Source organism: Amphiura filiformis, chromosome 13, assembly GCF_039555335.1.
Source record: "Amphiura filiformis chromosome 13, Afil_fr2py, whole genome shotgun sequence".
NCBI lineage: Eukaryota > Metazoa > Echinodermata > Ophiuroidea > Amphilepidida > Amphiuridae > Amphiura > Amphiura filiformis.
Window position 1 is genome coordinate 6244823 of NC_092640.1, and position 26118 is coordinate 6270940.

A 26118-nucleotide genomic window follows, 5' to 3' on the forward strand; every position below is an offset into this window, starting at 1 on the left:
AAATAAAGGTACATTCTGAAAAAAGATCGTACCATCCAGCTACTAATGGAAGGAGATTCCACAGAAAAATCCTAATCCACTCAATAGGGTTAAGCCGATTACGCTATTCAACGCGAGTCATCACTTGAATGGATTTAATCAGTACAGTCCTCAAACATGGCCTTTGATGTTTATGATCGTTATGCGACAATATCGATCATCTATTTTAAAATGTAATTTAAACCGACCCCTAGGTGACCCATACCGAAATGGATGGTATTAGTGCCCTTTTGCATCGGTCACATGATCTTCGATTAACGTCATTGTGTTTCCGAGTTCAAGTTGATTTACTAGCGAAAACCTGATCAAATTCCTCTTTTCCTTCCAAAGTTACGGTGCATTTATGTATTTTTTCTGATCGTGATTAGTAATACTGGCGGGTGTCTGCGGGACTTTTAAACCAGTGGAAATGATTTGGAAAGGTTTTCCAAGACTGGCAATGTTGTTTCTACGATCCGCCAAGCTTGGCCATAAGAAATATTAGGCGTTATAAAATTACCGGAAGTAAATTGTTTTCCTTTGTTTATGGTCACGCCACAATGCTTTGTGGGTAAAAATGACGCATTCTGCTTAGAAGTCGCGATAACGGTGGTTCATAACCGCCAAGCTCAATAGATAAGAAGCTTAGCAAATCGATAGTGCGCCATTCATACCTGATTGCTCAGTATCGACTCATAACCATCATAGTACAAAGGGAACTGGGTTCGTGGATTCTCCTTCTATGATATCTCGATGATCGTACATTATGACTTTAAGCAAATCACTGAATGTGCCTTTAAATTTTAATAGATGGTATTATTATGGCATTTTACTACGTCTTACCCAACCAACATGCATTATAAAGCCAGCACAACAAAATAAAAAACGTTTGGGGTCCTGATCCTGATGATGGAATTTCATTTGAAATACATACATTATGATTATGATTATGATACATACCTCATTCATTCATTCCCGAATTTCGTTTTCCATCACCGAAGTGGGCATGCGCAGAAGCATATTGATTGATAAAGACAGCCCGTGTGCTTTATGGGCGCCAACCACCACAATACGCAAATGATGTAATAATTACCAAAGCGTCTCAATGAAAGCTTTTATACTTTTTTAGGGACCGTCCCGGGGGGACCGTTCACAAACACTTGTTGAGGGGGGCTAATGCAAAAAAATTTCATCGCGAAAATTTTTCGGGGCCCCCCTTTACAGACCTCGAAAATTACACAACCCCCTTTTGACATGAAAATTATCCATAGAAAAGCATATAAACTCAATTTTTCCAGGAAAATTTGTGGTCATTTTTTTCAGCCCCCCTTAGGAGGATCAAACATTTTCAGGTGCCCCACATTTTTTTGCATCAGACCCCCGCCCCCACAAGTGTTCGGCAAGATCATTAGAATACAAAAACAAATTGTACATGTAGAGTCAATAAGACACATGTAAGAGCCCCGGGGGAGGTCACTCCCATTGTGGCCTGTACACCTTCCGCGATAATGAAAACGCGTAAAAAGGGTAGTTTTTCATGGGTAAGCACGATACGCGAGTAACGCGTTTAGGGTGTCAAAAACATGAAACATTGGGAAAAAAGGGTAGCAAAATTGCAATTGCTAATACGCGGAAATGAAATTTAGGGTATGAAATTTGATACAAGGAATAAAATCCCTGTTTAGGGTATTGTTTTAGCCAAGGGTTAAATCCTTGTTTAGGGTGTTTTTCAAAAGTTGATTATCGCGGATGGTGTACAGGCCACAATGGGAGTGACCCCCCCGGGGTAAGAGCCCATTTGGGTTCAACCTCTTCTACCTAGAACAAAAAGTGGCAAAAAAGAAATCATCCCGCCCAATACGTAACAAAACTAAAATCTGATTCATACTAAAAATTCTAAATAGAGAAAAACACTGCAAAATTTATTTTCTAGAAAGACTCAAAATGACTCAAAATGAGTTACTGAGTCAATACAGAGCAACTCTATAACAAAAACATGCACATCATAACCATAATTTGCTTTAAAAATAACCAAATCCTATTACGTAACAAAAAATTCTAAGTATATAGAGAAAAAACACTGCCAAATTTATTTTCTAGAAAGACTCAAAATGACTCAAGGGTTCATACCGCTATAAAATCCGCCTGTGAAGCGGTTTGCGGTAAAAGTTTATCACGCCTATAGTCCCAACTTTGCATAAAAAATTGTGCAAAATCGGTACAATATTAACAATTTTAGTGTTGCAAATCGTGTTTTGCTAGAACTTGTGAATGTGATCTCTACTAATTTGTACAAAAACGTGACAATTTGAGTGATGTTTACGATGATATCAGAGCGCATGAACAGACGAGGTCAAAACACGGTTAGCAGTCGGACGTAAACACGGGAAAATCTGGCCTTTTTATATAGCGCTATTTGTCTCAAAAAGTAGACCTAAAATGTTGTGTCATTTTCAGATAAGTTATGCAGAATTTTGTTCTGATTAAGGGATCTAGAATGAGCGTTTATTGCGTTTCGACAGTATTTTTTGAGGGACATGAGAGCACCTCAGACCTATCGAATTGCATTCTGAATACGAAGCATGTCTTTCTGATATCAAATAATTTTCATTTTTTGAAAATCACAATATAATACAAATTTTATGACAAATTATAAAAATTTAATATTTTTCAAATTTTTGATATATAACAGTCCTCGAAGTAAATTATATAAATCTAATGATATATTCTTAAAGTGTATGTAGCTAGGAGGAAAAGCCGACGGTCAATTGAAAATTTTGACCTTTCATATTGAAGATATGGATTTTTTTCCCAAAAGACCTTTTTTTTTTGGTGTTTTGGGAAAAAAATCCATTTCTCCAATACGAAAGGTCAAAATTTTCAATTGATCGTCGGCTTTTCATCCCACCTATATACACTTTAAGTATAAATCATCAGATTTGTAAAGTTTACTTCGAGTACTGTTAAATATCAAACATATCAATTTTAATGATTTGCCATAAAATGTGTATTAAATTGCGAATTTCAAAAATCAAAATTATTTGATATCAGAAGGACATTCTTCGTATTCAGAATGCAATTCGATATGTCTGATGTGCTCTAATGTCCCAAAATAAATACTGTCCAAACGTTCATACCCCAGCTCTTAAGATGATATCAAATATCTATTTCAAAGTAAGACGTAACTCGACTTATGGCCTAAATCACGACCCCTATTTTGCACGTAAAGTCTATGGAAAGCTATTTTGTGTTATGTACCCTCAAAATGAGTTACTGAATCAATATAAAGTAATTCTATGACAAAATCATGCACCTTATAACCATAATTTGCTTTAAAAATAACCAAAGCACAAAACGTAACAAAACATTCTAAGTGTAGAGAAAAAACACTGGCAAATTTCTTTTTCTAGAAAATACTCAAAATGACTCAAAATGAGTTACTGAGTCAATATACAGTAACTCTATAACAAAAAAACATGCACCTTATAACCATAATTTGCTTTAAAAATAACCAAAGCCGATTACGTAACAAAAAATTCTAAGTACCGGGTATATATAGAGAAAAAAACACTGCCAAATTTATTTTCTAGAAAGACTCAAAATGACTCAAAATGAGTTACTGAGTCAATATAAAGTAATTCTATAACAAAAACATGCACCTTATAACCATAATTTGCTTTAAAAATAACCAAAGCCCAATATACGTAGCAAAACTAGAGCGGTTCTCGACTTTCGCGGTTCTCGGCATTCGCGGTTCTCGGTAGTGTGTTCGACTTAGGGCCTAAAACGTGACCCCAATTTTGCACGTAAAGTCAATGGAAAGCTATTTTGTGTTATGTACCCTCAAAATAAGTTACTGAGCCAATATAAAGCAATTCTATAACAAAAACATGCACTTTATAACCATGCTTTGCTTTAAAGATAACCAAAGCCCTACGTAACAAAACTAGAGCGGTTCTCGGCTTTCGCGGTTCTCGGTATTCGCGGTTCTCGGTAGTGTGTGTTGGTCCATATATGACGTTTCTGTTCAGAACCTTGTGTGACCCTCATGATTTTTTTTTTTTTTTTTTTACCTCTGTGGTATTTTAGGCTATGTGTTTTTAATGTATGTGTTGCTTGTCTGTCTGTGCCATTGTAATAACCAATGTAAGAAATATTATAGAATTTGATTTTAAGATGACCCTAATGGTAGAGAGGACTTGTGTGTAGAAAGACTCAAAATGAGTTACTGAGTCAATATAAAGCAATTCTATAACAAAAAATTGAACCTAATAACCAAAATATGCTTTAAAAATAACCAGAGCCGAATACGTAACGAAAAATTCCAAGTATAGAGAAAAAACACTGCCAAAATTTTTTTTCTAGAAAGACTCAAAATGACTCAAAATGAGTTACTGAGTCAATATAAAGTAATTATATAACAAAAACATGCACCTTATAACCATAATTTGCTTTAAAAATAACCAAAGCCCAATATACGTAGCAAAACTAGAGCGGTTCTCGACTTTCGCGGTTTTCGGCATTCGCGGTTCTCGGTAGTGTGTTCGACTTAGGGCCTAAAACGTGACCCCAATTTTGCACGTAAAGTCAATGGAAAGCTATTTTGTGTTATGTACCCTCAAAATGTGTTACTGAGCCAATATAAAGCAATTCTATAACAAAAACATGCACTTTATAACCATGCTTTGCTTTAAAGATAACCAAAGCCATACGTAACAAAACTAGAGCGGTTCTCGGCTTTCGCGGTTCTCGGCATTCGCGGTTCTCGGTAGTGTGGGTTGGTCCGTATATGACGTTTCTGTTCAGAACCTTGTGTGACCCTCAAGGTTTTTTGGGTTTTTTTACCTCTGTGGTATTTTAGGCTATGTGTTTTTAATGTATGTGTTGCTTGTCTGTCTGTGCCATTGTAATAACCAATGTAAGAAATATTATAGAATTTGATTTTAAGATGACCCTAATGGTAGAGAGGACTTGTGTGTAGAAAGACTCAAAATGAGTTACTGAGTCAATATAAAACAATTCTATAACAAAAAATTGCACCTAATAACCAAAATATGCTTTAAAAATAACCAGAGCCGAATACGTAACGAAAAATTTCCAAGTATAGAGAAAAAACACTGCCAAAATTTTTTTTCTAGGAAGACTCAAAATGACTCAAAATGAGTTACTGAGTCAATATAAAGTAATTCTATAACAAAAACATGCACCTTATAACCATAATTTGCTTTAAAAATAACCAAAGCCCAATATACGTAGCAAAATTAGAGCGGTTCTCGACTTTCGCGGTTCTCGGCATTCGCGGTTCTCGGTAGTGTGTTCGACTTAGGGCCTAAAACGTGACCCCAATTTTGCACGTAAAGTCAATGGAAAGCTATTTTGTGTTATATACCCTCAAAATGAGTTACTGAGCCAATATAAAGCAATTCTATAACAAAAACATACACTTTATAACCATGCTTTGCCGGTTCTCGGTAGTGTGGGTTGGTCCGTATATGACGTTTCTGTTCAGAACCTTGTGTGACCCTCATGGTTTTTTTGGGTTTTTTTTTTACCTTTGTGGTATTTTAGGCTATGTGTTTTTAATGTATGTGTTGCTTGTCTGTCTGTGCCATTGTAATAACCAATGTAAGAAATATTATAGAATTTGATTTTAAGATGACCCTAATGGTAGAGAGGACTTGTGTGTAGAAAGACTCAAAATGAGTTACTGAGTCAATATAAAGCAATTCTATAACAAAAAATTGCACCTAATAACCAAAATATGCTTTAAAAATAACCAGAACCGAATACGTAACGAAAAAATTCCAAGTATAGAGAAAAACACTGCCAAAATTTTTTTTTCTAGAAAGACTCAAAATGACTCAAAATGAGTTACTGAGTCAATATAAAGTAATTCTATAACAAAAACATGCACCTTATAACCATAATTTGCTTTAAAAATAACCAAAGCCCAATATACGTAGCAAAACTAGAGCGGTTCTCGACTTTCGCGGTTCTCGGCATTCGCGGTTCTCGGTAGTGTGTTCGACTTAGGGCCTAAATGGTGACCCCAATTTTGCACGTAAAGTCAATGGAAAGCTATTTTGTGTTATGTACCCTCAAAATGAGTTACTGAGCCAATATAAAGCAATTCTATAACAAAAACATGCACTTTATAACCATGCTTTGCTTTAAAGATAACCAAAGCCCTACGTAACAAAACTAGAGCGGTTCTCGGCTTTCGCGGTTCTCGGCATTCGCGGTTCTCGGTAGTGTGGGTTGGTCCGTATATGACGTTTCTGTTCAGAACCTTGTGTGACCCTCATGGGTTTTTTTTTACCTCTGTGGTATTTTAGGCTATGTGTTTTAATGTATGTGTTGCTTGTCTGTCTGTGCCATTGTAATAACCAATGTAAGAAATATTATAGAATTTGATTTTAAGATGACCCTAATGGTAGAGAGGACTTGTGTGTAGAAAGACTCAAAATGAGTTACTGAGTCAATATAATGCAATTCTATAACAAAAAATTGCACCTAATAACCAAAATATGCTTTAAAAATAACCAGAGCCGAATACGTAACGAAAAAATTCCAAGTATAGAGAAAAAACACTGCCAAATTTTTTTTCTAGGAAGACTCAAAATGACTCAAAATGAGTTACTGAGTCAATATAAAGTAATTCTATAACAAAAACATGCACCTTATAACCATAATTTGCTTTAAAAATAACCAAAGCCCAATATACGTAGCAAAATTAGAGCGGTTCTCGACTTTCGCGGTTCTCGGCATTCGCGGTTCTCGGTAGTGTGTTCGACTTAGGGCCTAAAACGTGACCCCAATTTTGCACGTAAAGTCAATGGAAAGCTATTTTGTGTTATATACCCTCAAAATGAGTTACTGAGCCAATATAAAGCAATTCTATAACAAAAACATACACTTTATAACCATGCTTTGCCGGTTCTCGGTAGTGTGGGTTGGTCCGTATATGACGTTTCTGTTCAGAACCTTGTGTGACCCTCATGGTTTTTTGGGTTTTTTTTTTACCTTTGTGGTATTTTAGGCTATGTGTTTTTAATGTATGTGTTGCTTGTCTGTCTGTGCCATTGTAATAACCAATGTAAGAAATATTATAGAATTTGATTTTAAGATGACCCTAATGGTAGAGAGGACTTGTGTGTAGAAAGACTCAAAATGAGTTACTGAGTCAATATAAAGCAATTCTATAACAAAAAATTGCACCTAATAACCAAAATATGCTTTAAAAATAACCAGAGCCGAATACGTAACGAAAAAATTCCAAGTATAGAGAAAAAACACTGCCAACAATTTTTTTCTAGAAAGACTCAAAATGACTCAAAATGAGTTACTGAGTCAATATAAAGTAATTCTATAACAAAAACATGCACCTTATAACCATAATTTGCTTTAAAAATAACCAAAGCCCAATATACGTAGCAAAACTAGAGCGGTTCTCGACTTTCGCGGTTTTCGGCATTCGCGGTTCTCGGTAGTGTGTTCGACTTAGGGCCTAAAACGTGACCCCAATTTTGCACGTAAAGTCAATGGAAAGCTATTTTGTGTTATGTACCCTCAAAATGTGTTACTGAGCCAATATAAAGCAATTCTATAACAAAAACATGCACTTTATAACCATGCTTTGCTTTAAAGATAACCAAAGCCATACGTAACAAAACTAGAGCGGTTCTCGGCTTTCGCGGTTCTCGGCATTCGCGGTTCTCGGTAGTGTGGGTTGGTCCGTATATGACGTTTCTGTTCAGAACCTTGTGTGACCCTCAAGGTTTTTGGGTTTTTTACCTCTGTGGTATTTTAGGCTATGTGTTTTTAATGTATGTGTTGCTTGTCTGTCTGTGCCATTGTAATAACCAATGTAAGAAATATTATAGAATTTGATTTTAAGATGACCCTAATGGTAGAGAGGACTTGTGTGTAGAAAGACTCAAAATGAGTTACTGAGTCAATATAAAACAATTCTATAACAAAAAATTGCACCTAATAACCAAAATATGCTTTAAAAATAACCAGAGCCGAATACGTAACGAAAAATTTCCAAGTATAGAGAAAAACACTGCCAAAATTTTTTTTTCTAGGAAGACTCAAAATGACTCAAAATGAGTTACTGAGTCAATATAAAGTAATTCTATAACAAAAACATGCACCTTATAACCATAATTTGCTTTAAAAATAACCAAAGCCCAATATACGTAGCAAAATTAGAGCGGTTCTCGACTTTCGCGGTTCTCGGCATTCGCGGTTCTCGGTAGTGTGTTCGACTTAGGGCCTAAAACGTGACCCCAATTTTGCACGTAAAGTCAATGGAAAGCTATTTTGTGTTATATACCCTCAAAATGAGTTACTGAGCCAATATAAAGCAATTCTATAACAAAAACATACACTTTATAACCATGCTTTGCCGGTTCTCGGTAGTGTGGGTTGGTCCGTATATGAGTTTCTGTTCAGAACCTTGTGTGACCCTCATGGTTTTTTGGTTTTTTTTTTACCTTTGTGGTATTTTAGGCTATGTGTTTTTAATGTATGTGTTGCTTGTCTGTCTGTGCCATTGTAATAACCAATGTAAGAAATATTATAGAATTTGATTTTAAGATGACCCTAATGGTAGAGAGGACTTGTGTGTAGAAAGACTCAAAATGAGTTACTGAGTCAATATAAAACAATTCTATAACAAAAAATTGCACCTAATAACCAAAATATGCTTTAAAAATAACCAGAGCCGAATACGTAACGAAAAATTTCCAAGTATAGAGAAAAAACACTGCCAAAATTTTTTTCTAGGAAGACTCAAAATGACTCAAAATGAGTTACTGAGTCAATATAAAGTAATTCTATAACAAAAACATGCACCTTATAACCATAATTTGCTTTAAAAATAACCAAAGCCCAATATACGTAGCAAAATTAGAGCGGTTCTCGACTTTCGCGGTTCTCGGCATTCGCGGTTCTCGGTAGTGTGTTCGACTTAGGGCCTAAAACGTGACCCCAATTTTGCACGTAAAGTCAATGGAAAGCTATTTTGTGTTATATACCCTCAAAATGAGTTACTGGGCCAATATAAAAGCAATTCTATAACAAAAACATATACACTTTATAACCATGCTTTGCCGGTTCTCGGTAGTGTGGGTTGGTCCGTATATGACGTTTCTGTTCAGAACCTTGAGTGACCCTCATGGTTTTTTTTTTTTTTTTTTTTACCTTTGTGGTATTTTAGGCTATGTGTTTTTAATGTATGTGTTGCTTGTCTGTCTGTGCCATTGTAATAACCAATGTAAGAAATATTATAGAATTTGATTTTAAGATGACCCTAATGGTAGAGAGGACTTGTGTGTAGAAAGACTCAAAATGAGTTACTGAGTCAATATAAAGCAATTCTATAACAAAAAATTGCACCTAATAACCAAAATATGCTTTAAAATTAACCAGAGCCCAATACGTAACGAAAAAATTCCAAGTATAGAGAAAAAACACTGCCAACATTTTTTTTTTTGTAAGACTCAAAATGACTCAAAATGAGTTACTGAGTCAATATAAAGTAATTCTATAACAAAAAACATGCACCTTATAACCATAATTTGCTTTAAAAATAACCAAAGCCCAATATACGTAGCAAAACTAGAGCGGTTCTCGACTTTCGCGGTTCTCGGCATTCGCGGTTCTCGGTAGTGTGTTCGACTTAGGGCCTAAAACGTGACCCCAATTTTGCACGTAAAGTCAATGGAAAGCTATTTTGTGTTATGTACCCTCAAAATGTGTTACTGAGCCAATATAAAGCAATTCTATAACAAAAACATGCACTTTATAACCATGCTTTGCTTTAAAGATAACCAAAGCCATACGTAACAAAACTAGAGCGGTTCTCGGCTTTCGCGGTTCTCGGCATTCGCGGTTCTCGGTAGTGTAGGTTGGTCCGTATATGACGTTTCTGTTCAGAACCTTGTGTGACCCTCATGGTTTTTTGGGGTTTTTTTACCTCTGTGGTATTTTAGGCTATGTGTTTTTAATGTATGTGTTGCTTGTCTGTCTGTGCCATTGTAATAACCAATGTAAGAAATATTATAGAATTTGATTTTAAGATGACCCTAATGGTAGAGAGGACTTGTGTGTAGAAAGACTCAAAATGAGTTACTGAGACAATATAAAACAATTCTATAACAAAAAATTGCACCTAATAACCAAAATATGCTTTAAAAATAACCAGAGCCGAATACGTAACGAAAAAATTCCAAGTATAGAGAAAAAACACTGCCAAAATTTTTTTCTAGGAAGACTCAAAATGACTCAAAATGTGTTACTGAGTCAATATAAAGTAATTCTATAACAAAAACATGCACCTTATAACCATAATATGCTTTAAAAATAACCAAAGCCCAATATACGTAGCAAAATTAGAGCGGTTCTCGACTTTCGCGGTTCTCGGCATTCGCGGTTCTCGGTAGTGTGTTCGACTTAGGGCCTAAAACGTGACCCCAATTTTGCACGTAAAGTCAATGGAAAGCTATTTTGTGTTATATACCCTCAAAATGAGTTACTGAGCCAATATAAAGCAATTCTATAACAAAAACATACACTTTATAACCATGCTTTGCCGGTTCTCGGTAGTGTGGGTTGGTCCGTATATGACGTTTCTGTTCAGAACCTTGTGTGACCCTCATGGTTTTTTTTGGGTTTTTTTTTTACCTTTGTGGTATTTTAGGCTATGTGTTTTTAATGTATGTGTTGCTTGTCTGTCTGTGCCATTGTAATAACCAATGTAAGAAATATTATAGAATTTGATTTTAAGATGACCCTAATGGTAGAGAGGACTTGTGTGTAGAATGACTCAAAATGAGTTACTGAGTCAATATAAAGCAATTCTGTAACAAAAAATTGCACCTAATAACCAAAATATGCTTTAAAAATAACCAAAGCCGAATACGTAACGAAAAAATTCCAAGTATAGAGAAAAAACACTGCCAAAATTTTTTTCTAGAAAGACTCAAAATGACTCAAAATGAGTTACTGAGTCAATATAAAGTAATTCTATAACAAAAACATGCACCTTATAACCATAATTTGCTTTAAAAATAACCAAAGCCCAATATACGTAGCAAAACTAGAGCGGTTCTCGACTTTCGCGGTTCTCGGCATTCGCGGTTCTCGGTAGTGTGTTCGACTTAGGGCCTAAAACGTGACCCCAATTTTGCACGTAAAGTCAATGGAAAGCTATTTTGTGTTATGTACCCTCAAAATGAGTTACTGAGCCAATATAAAGCAATAATATTCTATAACAAAAACATGCACTTTATAATAATGTTAATTCAATGCATTGAAATTGAATTGAATTGAAATGAATTTTGGGCGATTTTCATTTCAATGCATTGGAATTGAATTGGAATCGAAATGCGTGGGCTTAGGCATGAATTGAATTGGATTGGAATTGAAATCATTGTGAGCAATGAAGAATTGAATTGGATTGGAATTGAAATCATGTTGAGTGATGAAGAATGAAGTGGAATTGAAATGAAATTCAGCTTTGATTTCAATTCAGCATTTCAATTCACAATCAGATGTCTGTGATCATTCCACCTGTAAAAAGTGCCCTTCCCCCATTCTGAATTCTGATACACTTCCAGGTCTATTCACACAAGAGACACACATTAAAAACTTTTGGCACTAATCATAAAGCTCCTATTTTTCTCAAGCTCCTAATTTTTATGCTCAAAAGTCATTGTACATTTGAACAAATTGTGAGAAAACCATTAAAGAAAATGCTTATAATTATCTTTGACAGATTTTTTCACACTTTTTCAAAGGTACAAGGATTTTGGGTGTAAAATCTTAGGAGGAGCAGGAGACAAGTAGGGGCTATCTAAAACTTGATTTTTGACATCTTTGAGGTCAGTGTGGGGACAGGGTCCCATTATCGATCGTACCACACACCTTAAGTTTAGAAAATAATGTGCATGGTGGACAAGAAGTTAAGACAAATGTTAGGAACTCAGTCACCTAAGAACTAAGAAGTTCCAAAGTTTCATAAAATAGGACCCAGAGGTCAAGGATCACTCACATTGTTTGAATGTGAAAAGTGAGTTAACATAACAATAAAGTATCTTCTGTTGAAATGCCTTTGTGACAAGTAGTGTACTTGATTTTGACTTTGTGTTGCTCACTCAAGTGGTATAAAATTGGCAGTAAAATTCAAAACATGCACTGCAAAAACAGTGTCCAGATATTAAACACCATTCTAGACACCATCTTGTCCTCGATTTGTAAACATGTCTAAATGCTAAACATGCTTAGTAATTTGATGCCTTGTGTTTAGATATTAAACACTTGATGTTTTGAAGTTTGATATTTGTGTTTAGATTTTGCATGAGTTTACAAATCGAGAACAAAAAAGTGTTCAATCTCTAGACACAGTTTTTGCAGTGTGCCTTTGGTCAATTAACACAAACTGCAACTGTATTGGAATTGGAATTGAATTGGAATTAAAACGAATGCCCAGAATTGAATTGAAATTGATTAGCTGTTAATTTCACTGCATTGGATTGGAATTGGAATGAAATGATTTTGAAATTGAAAAATTGAATTGAAATCGAATTGAATTAATTCTAAAGCAAGGTGGATTGAATTGGAATTGAATAGTAAGACACCGGGTGTAGAAAGAATTGAATTTGAATAGAATTGAAATCAATTTTCTGGAGTGAAATAACAATACTTTATAACCATGCTTTGCTTTAAAGATAACCAAAGCCCTACGTAACAAAACTAGAGCGGTTCTCGGCTCTCGCGGTTCTCGGCATTCGCGGTTCTCGGTAGTGTGGGTTGGTCCGTATATGACGTTCAGAACCTTGTGTGACCCTCATGATTTTTTTTGGGATTTTTTTTTTATCTCTGTGGTATTTAAGGGTTTGTGTTTTTAATGTATGTGTTGCTTGTCTGTCTGTGCCATTGTAATAACCAATGTAAGAAATATTATAGAATTTGATTTTAAGATGACCATGCGTACACCATTCCTATAGATTTCTAGACCCATAATTATGTTAATTTATGCACACTTATGCAAATTTATGCATGATTATGCCAATATCTGCTCATTTGAAATTTTAATCTTATTGAAATTTTAGGGTGATTTTTATTCATTTGTATGCGTAGGCCTACATCATTCATATACAGATTTCTATCCCCATAATTATGTAAATGTATGCACAATTATGCAAATGTATGAATGATTATGATAATTTCTGAAAATCACTTATACAAATTTATGCATGATTATGCCAATATCTGTTCATTTTAAATTTTAATCTAATTGAAATTTTAGGCTGATTTTTATTCATTTGTATGCGTAGATCATTCATATACAAATATCTATCCCCATAATTATGTAAATTTCTGCTTAATTATGCAAATTTATGCATGATTATGATAATATCTGCTCATTTTAATGGTTAATTTAATTGAAATTTAAGGCTGATTTGGAATAATTTTGTATGCGTACACTATTCCTATGGATTTCTAGACCCATAATTATGTTAATTTATGCACACTTATGCAAATTTATGCATGGTTATGCCAATATCAGTTCAGTTCAGTTCAGTTTTTATTTACCATATAAATTTATCATATAAATCTAAACAAACGCAATTAATGGAGGGATGACCAAAAAAGAGCACAAGGCTCGTACAAGTTTGGCCACCCTGAAAGAAATTTATGAAAGAGCTAACTTAAATACTACGTGCAGAGACAAGAGACATTATAAAGCGACAAAACTACAATGTGCAAAACGAGACAGGACAACACAGGTGAGACAGACAAGTATGTTGGCTGTGGCAATATAATCATGATAATAAATAATGGTTTACGAGACACAATTCAAGAAAATATTGATTGTAAATCAACATGATCAAGATGTAAATCCCAAGCAATCTGATTACAACTCATATTGTGATACAAGATAATCTTTATACAGGTTACTAAAACATTTAACGGTGTTACAGTTTCGAATATTGAGATCAATAACATTCCAACTTAATGGACCCTGTCTTTTAATTGTGTTATTTGCAAGTACTGTTCTGAAGTTGTGAGGTCTATACAGTTCAGCTGACCTGGTTCCATAAGAATGGAAGGTATTACTCTTCTTAAAATAATCAGTGAAAATATTTGGGAGTAAGCCACTTTTGAACTTATACATAAAGAGGGAAATTTGATATTTGTAAATATCAAAAACTGTAAGTGTATTTAATCTCTTAAACAAAGGTTGTGTGTGTGCAAGGTAATGTGAGTTGGTACATAAACGGACAATTTTCTTTTGTTTGAGATAAATAGATTGTAAATTGCAATTATTCTTGTCGGCCCAAATGATATTACAATATTGAATATGTGGTAAAACCAAACTAGAATAAAGAGAAAATAACGTTGGGCCAGAAAGTATGTGTTTAATACGATAAAGGATACCTGAATACTTCGAAACAATATTTGTAATATAAGTGTTATGTTGATTCCATGTCAGAGAATCATCAAGAATTATCCCAAGAAATTTTGTGTGAGAGACCCTTGAGATAGGTTTGTTTTCAATATTTATTGAAATGGTGTCTGGATACGTTAAACGTGTGTTGTGTTTGTTTTTAAATAACATATACGTGGTCTTTTTAATATTAAGGGAAAGTTTGTTTACTTTGAGCCATGTGGAAATTTTTGTAAGTTCGTTATTAGCCCGGGGTTATTAGCTGAAAGTATGAGGTGATGGAGATTTTTATGTGAAGCCAATAAATTAGTGTCATCAGCATAGATGACAAATGAGAAGAATTTACTTGTAAACACAATAAATGTCATTTATATATAAAATGAATAATAAGGGGCCTGCTCATTTGAAATTTCAATCTAATTGAAATTTTAGGCTGATTTGGAATAATTTTGTATGCGTAGACCATTCCTATTGATTTCTAGACCCATAATTATGTTAATTTATGCACACTTATGCAAATTTATTCATGATTATACCAATATCTGCTCATTTGAAATTTTAATCTAATTAAAATTTTAAGCTGATTTTTATTCATTTGTTTTCGTACATCATTCATATACAGATTTCTATCCCGATAATTATGTAAATTTCTGCACAATTATGCAAATTTATGCATGATTATGATAATTTCTGCTCATTTTAATGGTTAATTTAATTGAAATTTTAGGCAGATTTGGAATAATTTTGTATGCGTACACCATTCCTATAGATTTCCAGACCCATAATTATGTTAGTTTATGCACACTTTGGCATAATCATGCATACATTTTCATATCTGCTTTTTTAAAATTTTAATCTAATTGAAACTTTGGGCTGATTTTTATTCATTTGTATGTGTACATCATTCATATGTTTTCTATCCCCATAATTATGTAAATTTAAATTTAATTGAAATTTTAGGCTGATTTAGGCTGATAGTTTATGCACACTTTGGCATAATCATGCATAAATTTTCATATCTGCTCATTTTAAATTTTAATCTAATTGAAATTTTAGGCTGATTTTTATTCATTTGTATGCGTACATCATTCATATACAGATTTCTATCCCCATAATTATGTAAATTTCTGCTTAATTATGCAAATCTATGCAGGATTATGATAATATCTGCTCATTTTATTAGTTAATTTAATTGAAATTTTAGGCTGATTTGGAATAATTTTGTATGCGTACACCATTCCTAGAGATTTTCTAGACCCATAATTATGTTAATTTATGCACACTTATGCAAATTTATGCATGGTTATGCCAATATCTGCTCATTTGAAATTTTAACCTAATTGACATTTTAGGCTGATTTTTATTCATTAGTATGCGTACATCATTCATACACAGATTTCTATCCCCTTAAATATGTAAATTTCTGCACAATTATGCAAATTTATGCATGATTATGATAATTTCTGCTCATTTTAATGGTTAATTTAATTGAAATTTTATGCAGATTTGGAATAATTTTGTATGCGTACACCATTCCTATAAATTTCTAGACCCATAATTATGTTAATTCATGCACACTTTGGCATAATCATGCATACATTTTCATATCTGTTCATTTTAAATTTTAATCTAATTGAAATTTTGGGCTAATTTTATCCATTTGTATGGGTACATCATTCATATGATTTCTATCCCCATAATTATGTAAATTGAAATTTAATTGAAATTTTAGGCTGATTATGCATGATTATGCCAATATCTGCTCATTTGAAATTTTAATCTAATTGAAATTTTAGGCTGAGTTTTATTCATTTGTATGCGTACATCATTCATATACAGATTTCTATCCCCATAATTATGTAAATTTCTGCTTAATTATGCAAATTTATGTATGATTATGATAATATCTGTTCATTTTAATGGTGAATTTAATTGAAATTTTAGGCTGATTTGGAATAATTTTGTATGCGTACATCAATCGTATAGATTTCTAGACCCATAATTATGTTAATTTATGCACACTTATGCAAATTTATGCATGATTATGCCAATATCTGTTCATTTGAAATTTTAATCTAATTGAAATTTTAGGCTGATTTTTATTCATTTGTATGCGTACATCATTCATATACAAATTTCTATCCCCATAATTATGTAAATTTCTGCTAAATTATGCAAATTTATGCATGATTATGATAATATCTGCTCATTTTATTAGTTAATTTAATTGAAATTTTACAAATCATGGATGGAGTAAAAGAAGGCACCCTTCAAGCATTTTTGACTATTTACAAGCAAGATTAATCAAGAAAACAGCAAACAAGAAAAGCCTTTAAAAAGGGATGCTGGGTTTCATTAATAATTTCAACTACATGGCATTGCCTACATGACAATAGATCTGGATATATAAACATTTGTCTCAACTTTTACATCTGTCCTGTGACTAGATTAAAAACATCTGGAATTTTGAGAAGCAAAAACTTAGGCCCTGCCTGATTATCATATCTTAATGTTGCTATCTTCAGTAGATAGCGCATGATTAGCAATGCACATCCTGCATTAATTTGACTCAGAATTATATTTAAACTTGAATTATTTCACTTTTAATTGGTCAAGATATGCTAATAAAGACTGAATATCATGTAAAATGGTCTTTTAAAACAATTTTTGCTCCATTAGGAGATCACACCACTAAATCAGTTCCAACCCTATCTGACTGAAGAAATAACAACCAGTGTTTTTATTCGCTAACCATACCAGCTGCATTTTAATGGGAAAAAAAGTTTGAAATGAAGGTTGATGTGCCTATTTTTGGTGATAGTTGTGCTCTTTGGATGTTTTTCTTATCATCCAAGCATAAAATAAAAAAAAAATATTACAATTCTGACATTTTAGGAAGCTTTTTTAGTTCCATGCACCGAATGACGTCACAGCATAGAGGCGCTGAGATGTAGGCTTTGGTATGGTTTACATGCATCATGTTCAATGCACCACTGCGAAAAATCGAGCCACTCAACTACCAAAATAATGGTGGTTTTAGGGTAGAATATATCACAATCTTTTAGAAAATGTTTGTTTTGAATGCCCTAGCACGTTCTAACCATGAGAAAATGACGATTTCTTAGGTACCTCGTAACACATAAAAGAATAGGAACTTGATTTAGTGGTGTGACCCCTTAAGACCGAGTTCGGTTAGGCCTGGCAGTTGCAGTAACATCTGATTTAAATTTTGTGTTTTTTCAGTTGTGTGACTATCATGGTATCATGGATGGAGTAAAAGAAGGCACCCTTCAAGCATTTTTGACTATTTACAAGCAAGATTGATCAAGAAAACAGCAAACAATAAAAGCCTTTAAAAAGGGATGCTGGGTTTCATTAGTAATTTCAACTATATGGCATTTCGTCTAATTCCCGTTTAGTCTATATTCAATTGGTCTATTACCAGGCAAGCTAATTGCCACTTAGTCTAATAATCATATAGTCTAATGTCCATTTAGTCTAATATTGTTTGGTCTAATAACCGGTATGTCTACTAACCATATAGTCTAATAACCATTTGGTCTAACATTTCTTTAATAACCATTTGGTCTAATACCCATTTGGTCTAATAACCGTTAGGTCTAATACTTATATGGTCTATTAACCAGTTAGTCTAATACCATTTCGTCTATTTATTAATTCAATAAATGCTTGTAAGACTAAACGGTTTGTAGACCAAATGAGTATTAGACCAAATGGCTATTAGACCTATTGGTTATAGACCAAATGGCTATTAGACCTATTGGTTATAGACCAAATGGGTATTAGACCAAATGGTTGTTAGACTAAATGGTTTTAGACCCATTGGTTATTAAGACTAAATGGTTATCGGACCAAATGGTTATCGGACCAAATGGTTAAAGGACCAAATGATTATTGGACGCAGTGGATATAGACTTAATGGGTTTAGATGAAATGGATGTAGACGAAATGGATATTAGACCAAATGGTATTAGACCAAATGGCAAATCCCCATCTGGATATATGGTTGAATCCAACCAAAAGTGTCCACGGGCCAAAAATAAAAGTCTAAAATAAAAATGTCTCCACAATTTTTTCCTTTTGCCCATTGATTGATGGCATGTTGGCCTTATAGGAACCAAAAGTGCCATCACTAATCTTGAAAAATAAATCCAGGACGTGTGATACTAAATGTGACATCAAAACCCAATGTTACCTACGAATACCACTAGGATGCTTCACTATCGCAATACTAATCAACCTAAAACCAATGGAATATTCTCATTAACACTTTTTTCGTGTAATGTAGACCACGGGGTGTCAGGAAAATGCTAGCTCATCCAGAAAATATTTGTTTTTATTTTTATAACGCAATCAATATGATCTTAGTCAATTTATGCTAGTTTATTTTTGAAAATGAAGTTTAGGTCAGTTTCTGTATTTTATTTATCAAATGAGTATGTATAATTTAAATATTGTATAAGAACGAGTGGGATATCTGTTTTCAGGAATATTAGGAATTATACGCATACACCTAATGCTTTATAAAATGATAGGTGAAGAAACCCGGGTATTCGTAGGTAACATGAGCGATTTAACAATTTCTATATTGAGTTTAGAGCAGGGGTCCGCAAATAGCGGCGCGCGCGCACTTGTGGCGCGCCGTGGCTTCCCGAGTGGCGCGCGGCGCCGTTTAGATTTTTAAAAAAAATAAAAAATAAAACCCTTTGATCAAATTTTGTAGGAATATCTCCAATATTCTATATTTCAACATTAAACAATGCAATTCCCATGTTATCCTTGTAAAGACAGACTAAAATAGTACAACATGTTGCACCAAATGGCGTCATTTGCACCTCAAATTTCAAAAATCTATAGCTTCAGAGGGGGGGCAGCCCTCTGACCCCAGACAAACAAGTACTGCCTCTGACTCCCCCCGGCGACTTCACAGCTATTGAGTGGCGCTTTGCAGTTTTCTTTTATTTCATGTGGCGCTTCAACAAATCTATTTGAGGAAGCCTGGTTTAGAGGTTCAAATTTTGCTATTATGATAATGAATGAATAAAATGGTAGTTTTTAGATCTTTTTGAGATGGTACGTCCAAATGAATAAGTGCTTTTACCTTAGATCAACATTTTTTTGATTCTTTTAGCAAGATTTTGAGCACTTCATTTTGATATACAAGAAGTTAAACAGCAAATTTACATAATGAATAATTGTTGAATGAATCCGTATATGGGTAATAATATTGTCCGGGGGTATCGCTTTAAGTTTTTGACAATTAATTTCCATTGGTAGGGACACTTCATTACACATGTCATGTATTATGCTGTATTCGTAAGTAACATTTCAGTATTTTTAGGTAAGAATTAGACTTTTGGTGGATATCGCAATCAAATCTTCATTTTATAAAGCACTTTGAATGTATTATTTTCTTTATGTGCGTTTATTGATACTTGAGACCCTATCATGTATATTTAATGTCGGTTCACAGTGGTTGAAAGAGGATTGAAGTAAAAACAAAGGCACTAAAGTGACTTTAATTTGCTTAATTGAACACAAATCGCTTAAAACCGTTATTGCAGACTTGTGAAGTCCATCTTGGAGTCAGTTACGTCTTGTGTCCTTTCGTTTGAGGGCAACTATAATTAGCTTTATACTAGGGTCCACCACTGTGTTGTCTAGATCATGAGACAATGAAAAAAGACGTTTTTGTCCATGGTATTCGTAGGTAACATACTGCAGTTACTGTCCGTTTTCCTATACACAATACACAGTGCTCTCACCATTGACGCGTGACCCCTACAAATGATCTACGTTGGAAGAATGGGCACTTGCCTAGTTAACATCACTGTGTGAAAAATAACCAGCCAATATGTTAGCTATTCTCCAAACTTCTAGCAAATATATTTCTCTAACATGACCTAAAATTACAGCTAGGTTAGATGTTCAGAAATAGTCGCACTTTTGTAAAATATGAGTGAGGGCAAGGCATAGCTAGCCAACTCCCCGTGTTAATTGAATGGAGATTTGACCGAAAATATTGGTATCGGACCGCTCACTTCTGAAGGATGCCACAAAAAACGGTACAAGCTACATTTTAACTATTCTCTGGCAATCATCATGATGAGTTTCTTATATAGTATGCCGAAATTGGGTACTGTAGGTGATTGACAAATGGTCGCACTTTTCTGATAAATAAGTGACAGTGAACATGAAATATCAGCGCCCATAAACCCAAGTTAGTAGCTAGTTAGTGGAGGCCGTCACGGGACTGATTATTGATTATTGAAGTGCCTTATTAATAGATACGCACGATTTAGGGCAAGAAAAACAAACCGGACACTTTTGGAGACATCATCATCATCATCATCATCATCATCATCATCATCATCATCATCATCATCATCATCATCATCATCATCATCATCATCGACATCATCATCATCATCACTTTCTACATTTTTTCTAAACAACATAGGTCCTACCGTTTTAATAAGATTTTTTTCTTGAAATGCATGTAACTATAATTATTATTTAGAGCGTGATGAAATAAAACATCACGATTTTCATCACAAAACAAATATAATGCATAAGAAATCGTTTGTTTTAGAGCGTGATGATGAAATAAAACATCACGATTTTCATCCCGAAACAAAGTAATACATAAGAAATCAATTTTTCGTGAGTGATGAAATAAAACATCAAAATTGTCATCACGAAACAAAGTAATACATGAGAAATCGTTTGTTTTAAAGCGTGATGAAATAAAACATCACGATTTTCATCACAAAACAAAGTAATAGGCCTACAAAAGAAATACATTTTTCAAGAGTGATTGAATAAAACATCACGATTTTCATCACGGAACAAAGTAATACATAAGACATCGTTTGTTTGATTGCAATCAACCGCGACAGTTCGTCTCACACACATAACAATGCACTGCGATCAAATAGGTTGATGACAACATTTGATTGAATGGACTGCACTGCGCCATGATTACGTGCACCGGTTCAAATCCTTTGTTTGGAGCCAATCAATAATTTCACGTACAGCCTCTATGCAAATTAGAGTTTACACACGCTGCAGCTGGGGTAATCGACCGAAGCTTGTTGCCGTTAGTGATCGAATGCATGAGCTTATTTGCTTTACTGAATCGATTTACTGGATTAATTTCCTGTTAACTGGGTTTAATGCCACAAAGGTCGAATCGCCTTTGCCATGGACCATGACTGCATCATGAACTTAGCGAAAAGTTAAAAGTTACCTTCGAATAAACCAATTTGGACACAAATTACTCAGAAACCAGTAGGTCGGTAAACGTTTAAAATGAAACACACATGACAGCTGACAAATCCAAGTATTTATCCCCTTCTAATCTTCTTCGAATCTGATTTTTCTTTCAAATGAGCAGACCGTCGTCTATTTCAGTACATATTTTTCAACAATTAAGCCGTATTCAGTTTTGCATGGTGGGCATGTATATGAATTCGCAACTTTCATTGACATATGATTTGGTAGCAAACATGCAAGCCTTCGTTATGTACCAATATGGGCATTGGCATGAATGGCAGTGTTTCACAATACTGTCATGATGTCAATTGTATTCGTAGGTAACATTCGGTTACCGAAATTTACCTACGAATACTTGCTTTTATTGTTGACATCTCAGAAATATTTAAACGCAGGCTATTGAAACTTGGTAGAAATAAAGAGTGTATTACCCTGCACCTATTGCTTGTATCATGGATGGAGTAAAAGAAGGCACCCTTCAAGCATTTTTGACCATTTACAAGCAAGATTGATCAAGAAAACAGCAAACAATAAAAGCCTTTTAAAAGGGATGCTGGCTTTCATTAGTAATTTCAACTACATGGCATTGCCTACTTGACAATAGATCTGGATATATAAACATTTGTCTCAACTTTTACATGTGTCCTGTGACTAGATTAAAAACATCTGAAAGGTTGAGAAGCAAAAACTTAGGCCCTGCCTGATTATCATATCTTAATGTTGCTATCTTCAGTAGATAGCGCATGATTAGCAATGCACATACTGCATTAATTTGACTCATAATTATAATTAAACTTGAATTATTTCACTTTTAATTGGTCAAGATATGCTAAGAAAGACTGAATATCATGTAAAATGGTCTTTTTAAACAATTTTTGCTCCCTTAAGACCGAGTTCGGTTAGGCCTGGCAGTTGCAGTAACGTCTGATTTCAATTTTGTGTTTTCAGTTGTGAGACCATCATGGTATCATGGATGGAGTAAAAGAAGGCACCCTTCAAGCATTTTTGACTATTTACAAGCAAGATTAATCAAGAAAACAGCAAACAATAAAAGCCTTTAGAAAGGGATGCTGGGTTTCATAAGTAATTTCAACTGTATGGCATTGCATTGCCTCACCTCACCTCACCTCACCTCACCAGGCTGTGTTCGACCATTGTTGGACGTAGCCCTCTTCATGATTCTTCCACTGTTCTCTGTCTCTTGCATTTCTTGTCCATGTAGGTCCCATGTAGGCAGTAATGTCATCACGCCACCTCCTCTTCTGTCTTCCTCTTGATCTTTTGCCTGTTCTTGGTTGCCATTCTGTTAGCCGTTTAGTCCATCTGTTATCTTCTCTTCGTGCCAGGTGACCTGCCCATCTCCATTTCGCTTCTTTGAGTTTCACCATAATGTCTTTGACTTGAGTTTGACGTCTTATTTCAGTGTTCTTAATTTTATCCCTTAAGGTAATGTGTAGCATCTTCCTTTCCATTGCTCTTTGGGCTGTTTGTAGTTTCTGTTCCAGGTACTTGGTTGTTGTCCATGTTTCTGCCCCATATGTCATTGTTGGCAATACACACTGGTTGAACATTCTACTTCTCAGATGCATTGGTAACTTTTTATCACATAGAATGTCTTTGAATCTTCCAAAGCAACTCCAACCTGCCTTTATTCTGATCAGAGCTGCTTCCCTGGTGTTGTCCTCCATCTTCACTGTTTGGCCAAGATATCTATATCTTTCCACCCTTTCAATAACATCGCCTTCAACTACAATGACGTCCTCTGACTGGTGGTTTGTCATATATTTAGTTTTGCCCTTGTGTATGTTCAGTCCAATCTTTTTACTTCCTTTATTCAGATCATTTAACTGGACCTCCATATCCTTTACTGATGTTGTCACCAAAGCTACATCGTCTGCAAATCTCAGATCTGTAAGCTTCTCGCCATCAATGTTGATCCCCCTCTCCTGTAGGTTCAGCTTTCTGAATATATCTTCCATTGCTGTTGTGAATATTTTGGGGGATATTGTGTCTCCCTGTCTCACACCACGCTGAATTTGGATTGTTTTTGAAACATCATTTTCAATGTGGATTTTTGCTGTGGCATTTGTGTAGATGTCCTCAAGAATTTGGACATATCCCTCATTGACTCCAACTTTACGTAGTGCTGTAAAGAGGTCTTTATGTTCTACTGAGTCAAAGGCCTTCTCATAGTCTATATATCCAATGCATAGCTTCAAGTTATATTCATTTGCCTTCTCAATAAGTTGGTTGATGGCATGTAGATGGTCTACTGTTGAATATCCAATTCTGAAGCCTGCCTGTTCTCTTGGTTGGTTTTCATCAAGCACTCCTTTTATTCTGTTTTGTATTATCCTTGTGAAAATTTTATACACATGTGATAACAGGCTGATAGGTCTGTAGGTTTTTATGTCTGTTTTTTCACCTTTCTTGTAAAGGAGAATCACTTTTGCCTCTTTCCAGCAAACTGGTATCCTTTTTTCATCCAATATTTGATTATAGAGCCCAACTAGATGTTGAGTAATCCCCGCTCCTCCAACCTTGATTATATCACTAGTAATGTCATCTGTTCCTGGTGCTTTGCTGTCTTTCATCTCCTTTACATCCACTTCTTTTTGTGTTATACTTGGTATAGCTGATATGTCTGGTGATATTGTATTTGGTTTTGCCTCATTTGATTTGGAGCTATACAGGTCTTTATAAAAGTCTGCGCATACGTTAAGTATCTCTTGCCTGTCATTTGTTAAGACACCGTCTGTTTGTCTCATTTGGTGCATTCTTGATTTCCTCCGGTTCAGCTTTGCAATATGCTGAGGTCCTCTTCCACTTTTGAGAATGATTTCTATTTGTTCTTTTCTCTTCTTTCTGCTCCTCTGTCTACGTTTTTTCCTCACAGTTTTGACGAGCTCTCTATATTCGCTCTTTTCGGGTATTGATTTGTCGGTAATTTCTGTCAATTCTTTCCTCCTTCTGTCCAGAGCCTCAATCTCTTTGTCCTCCTCAGTTATTTGCTTCCTCCTCTTCTCTTGTGGAGCTACTTCTGCTGCCACTTCCATCACAGTGCTGGATATAGTTTGGTATTTTTGGTCTAAATCCAACTCTTCAATGTCTAATCCCTCAAAGCGATTTTTCAATTCCAACTGGAATTCTGGCCTCTTCTCTCTTAGTCGTAGGATGTTAATCTTGCTTTTCTTTTCATTTCTGATAAATTTGAGTCTGGCTAGTCTTTTGCTAATATGAAGTTTAGCCCTCACCATTCTGTGATCACTTCCTATATCAACGTTTGTGATAACTCCACAGTCCTGGATAATTCCCCTTTGGCTGCTGAGAATAAAGTCTATTTGGTTTCTAGTGTGTCCATCTGGGCTTTCCCATGCCCAATAGCGGTTTTTATTTTTCTTGAAGAATGTGTTGCCTGTAACCAGCTTATGCTGTGCTGCAAATTCCAGTAGCATTTCACCTCTTTTATTTCTCTGCCCATAACCAAATTTTCCTATGGTGGCCTCTTCATCTGGTTGGCATTCTCCTACTTTGGCATTAAAATCACCCATAACAATGGTATACTTTCCTTTGTTGGCTTATATTGCCTTACTCACATCTTCATAGAATATTTCTACTATCTCATCATCGTACTCGCTAGTTGGCGCATACACTTGGACGATTCTTATTTGGTCTCTTCCTGTCAAGTGAAGGTTGAGTGCAGCTACTCTGTTGGAGTAGCTTTTTTATTTCTGTGACGTAATCGGTAAGTTTTGGATGTACAAGAAATCCAATTCCTTTTGCTTCTGTGTCCTCTTCAGTTTTACCATGATTATACAACCACATTCCTCCATGTAGTTCAACAATCCCATGTCCTTCTCTCTTGGTTTCTGCTAATCCAATGATATCCAATTTGAATTCTTGTATTTCATCCAACAGTGTTTCAAACACTTCCTCTGTTCTCAGAGTCCTTGTATTATAAGTATAAATGTTCAACTTTTGTCCAGCCATTTTTCCCGTCTCAATCTTGAAGTTTCCGTTAGGCTTTGGCTTCAAGACGTCATGTTGAGCGTTATGACTAGGCAATTTACAGCTTCTGCATGGTTGATAGCTGTGCCCATTCTGGCCATGGGCTCTACGGCCTCTATTTTTGCTACTTTCCATAATCATGAAGGTTTTTTGCCATAAATCGACGCGCTGGCAGGGCGTGTTGTCGATTGAGGTTTCTGTCAGGGTTACCTCACCCTTATTCTCCTCCTATCTGTAGACAATCCTGGAGATGTAGGTTCGATGTTCTTGAGATGTCTTACAGCAAGCAACATCTGCAACCATCCAGAATGCTCCAACAGCCTTTCAGGTCACAGAAT

The 26118-nt window shown here is 34.9% G+C and overlaps 1 protein-coding gene across 1 annotated transcript in view; it reads right to left on the reverse strand.

Annotated features, from left to right (window-relative positions):
* LOC140168802 (uncharacterized) overlaps positions 1-25323 on the reverse strand; it is a 31215-nt gene extending 5892 nt beyond the window's left edge. Inside the window, exons 1-2 of the mRNA XM_072192211.1 lie at positions 23913-25323; positions 23415-23753 (exon numbers count right to left, since the gene is read on the reverse strand). Of these exons, the coding sequence (XP_072048312.1) occupies positions 23415-23753; positions 23913-25323 (1750 nt within the window). The remainder of the gene's footprint in view (positions 1-23414; positions 23754-23912) is intronic.
* Between the last annotated feature and the right edge of the window lie 795 nt (positions 25324-26118).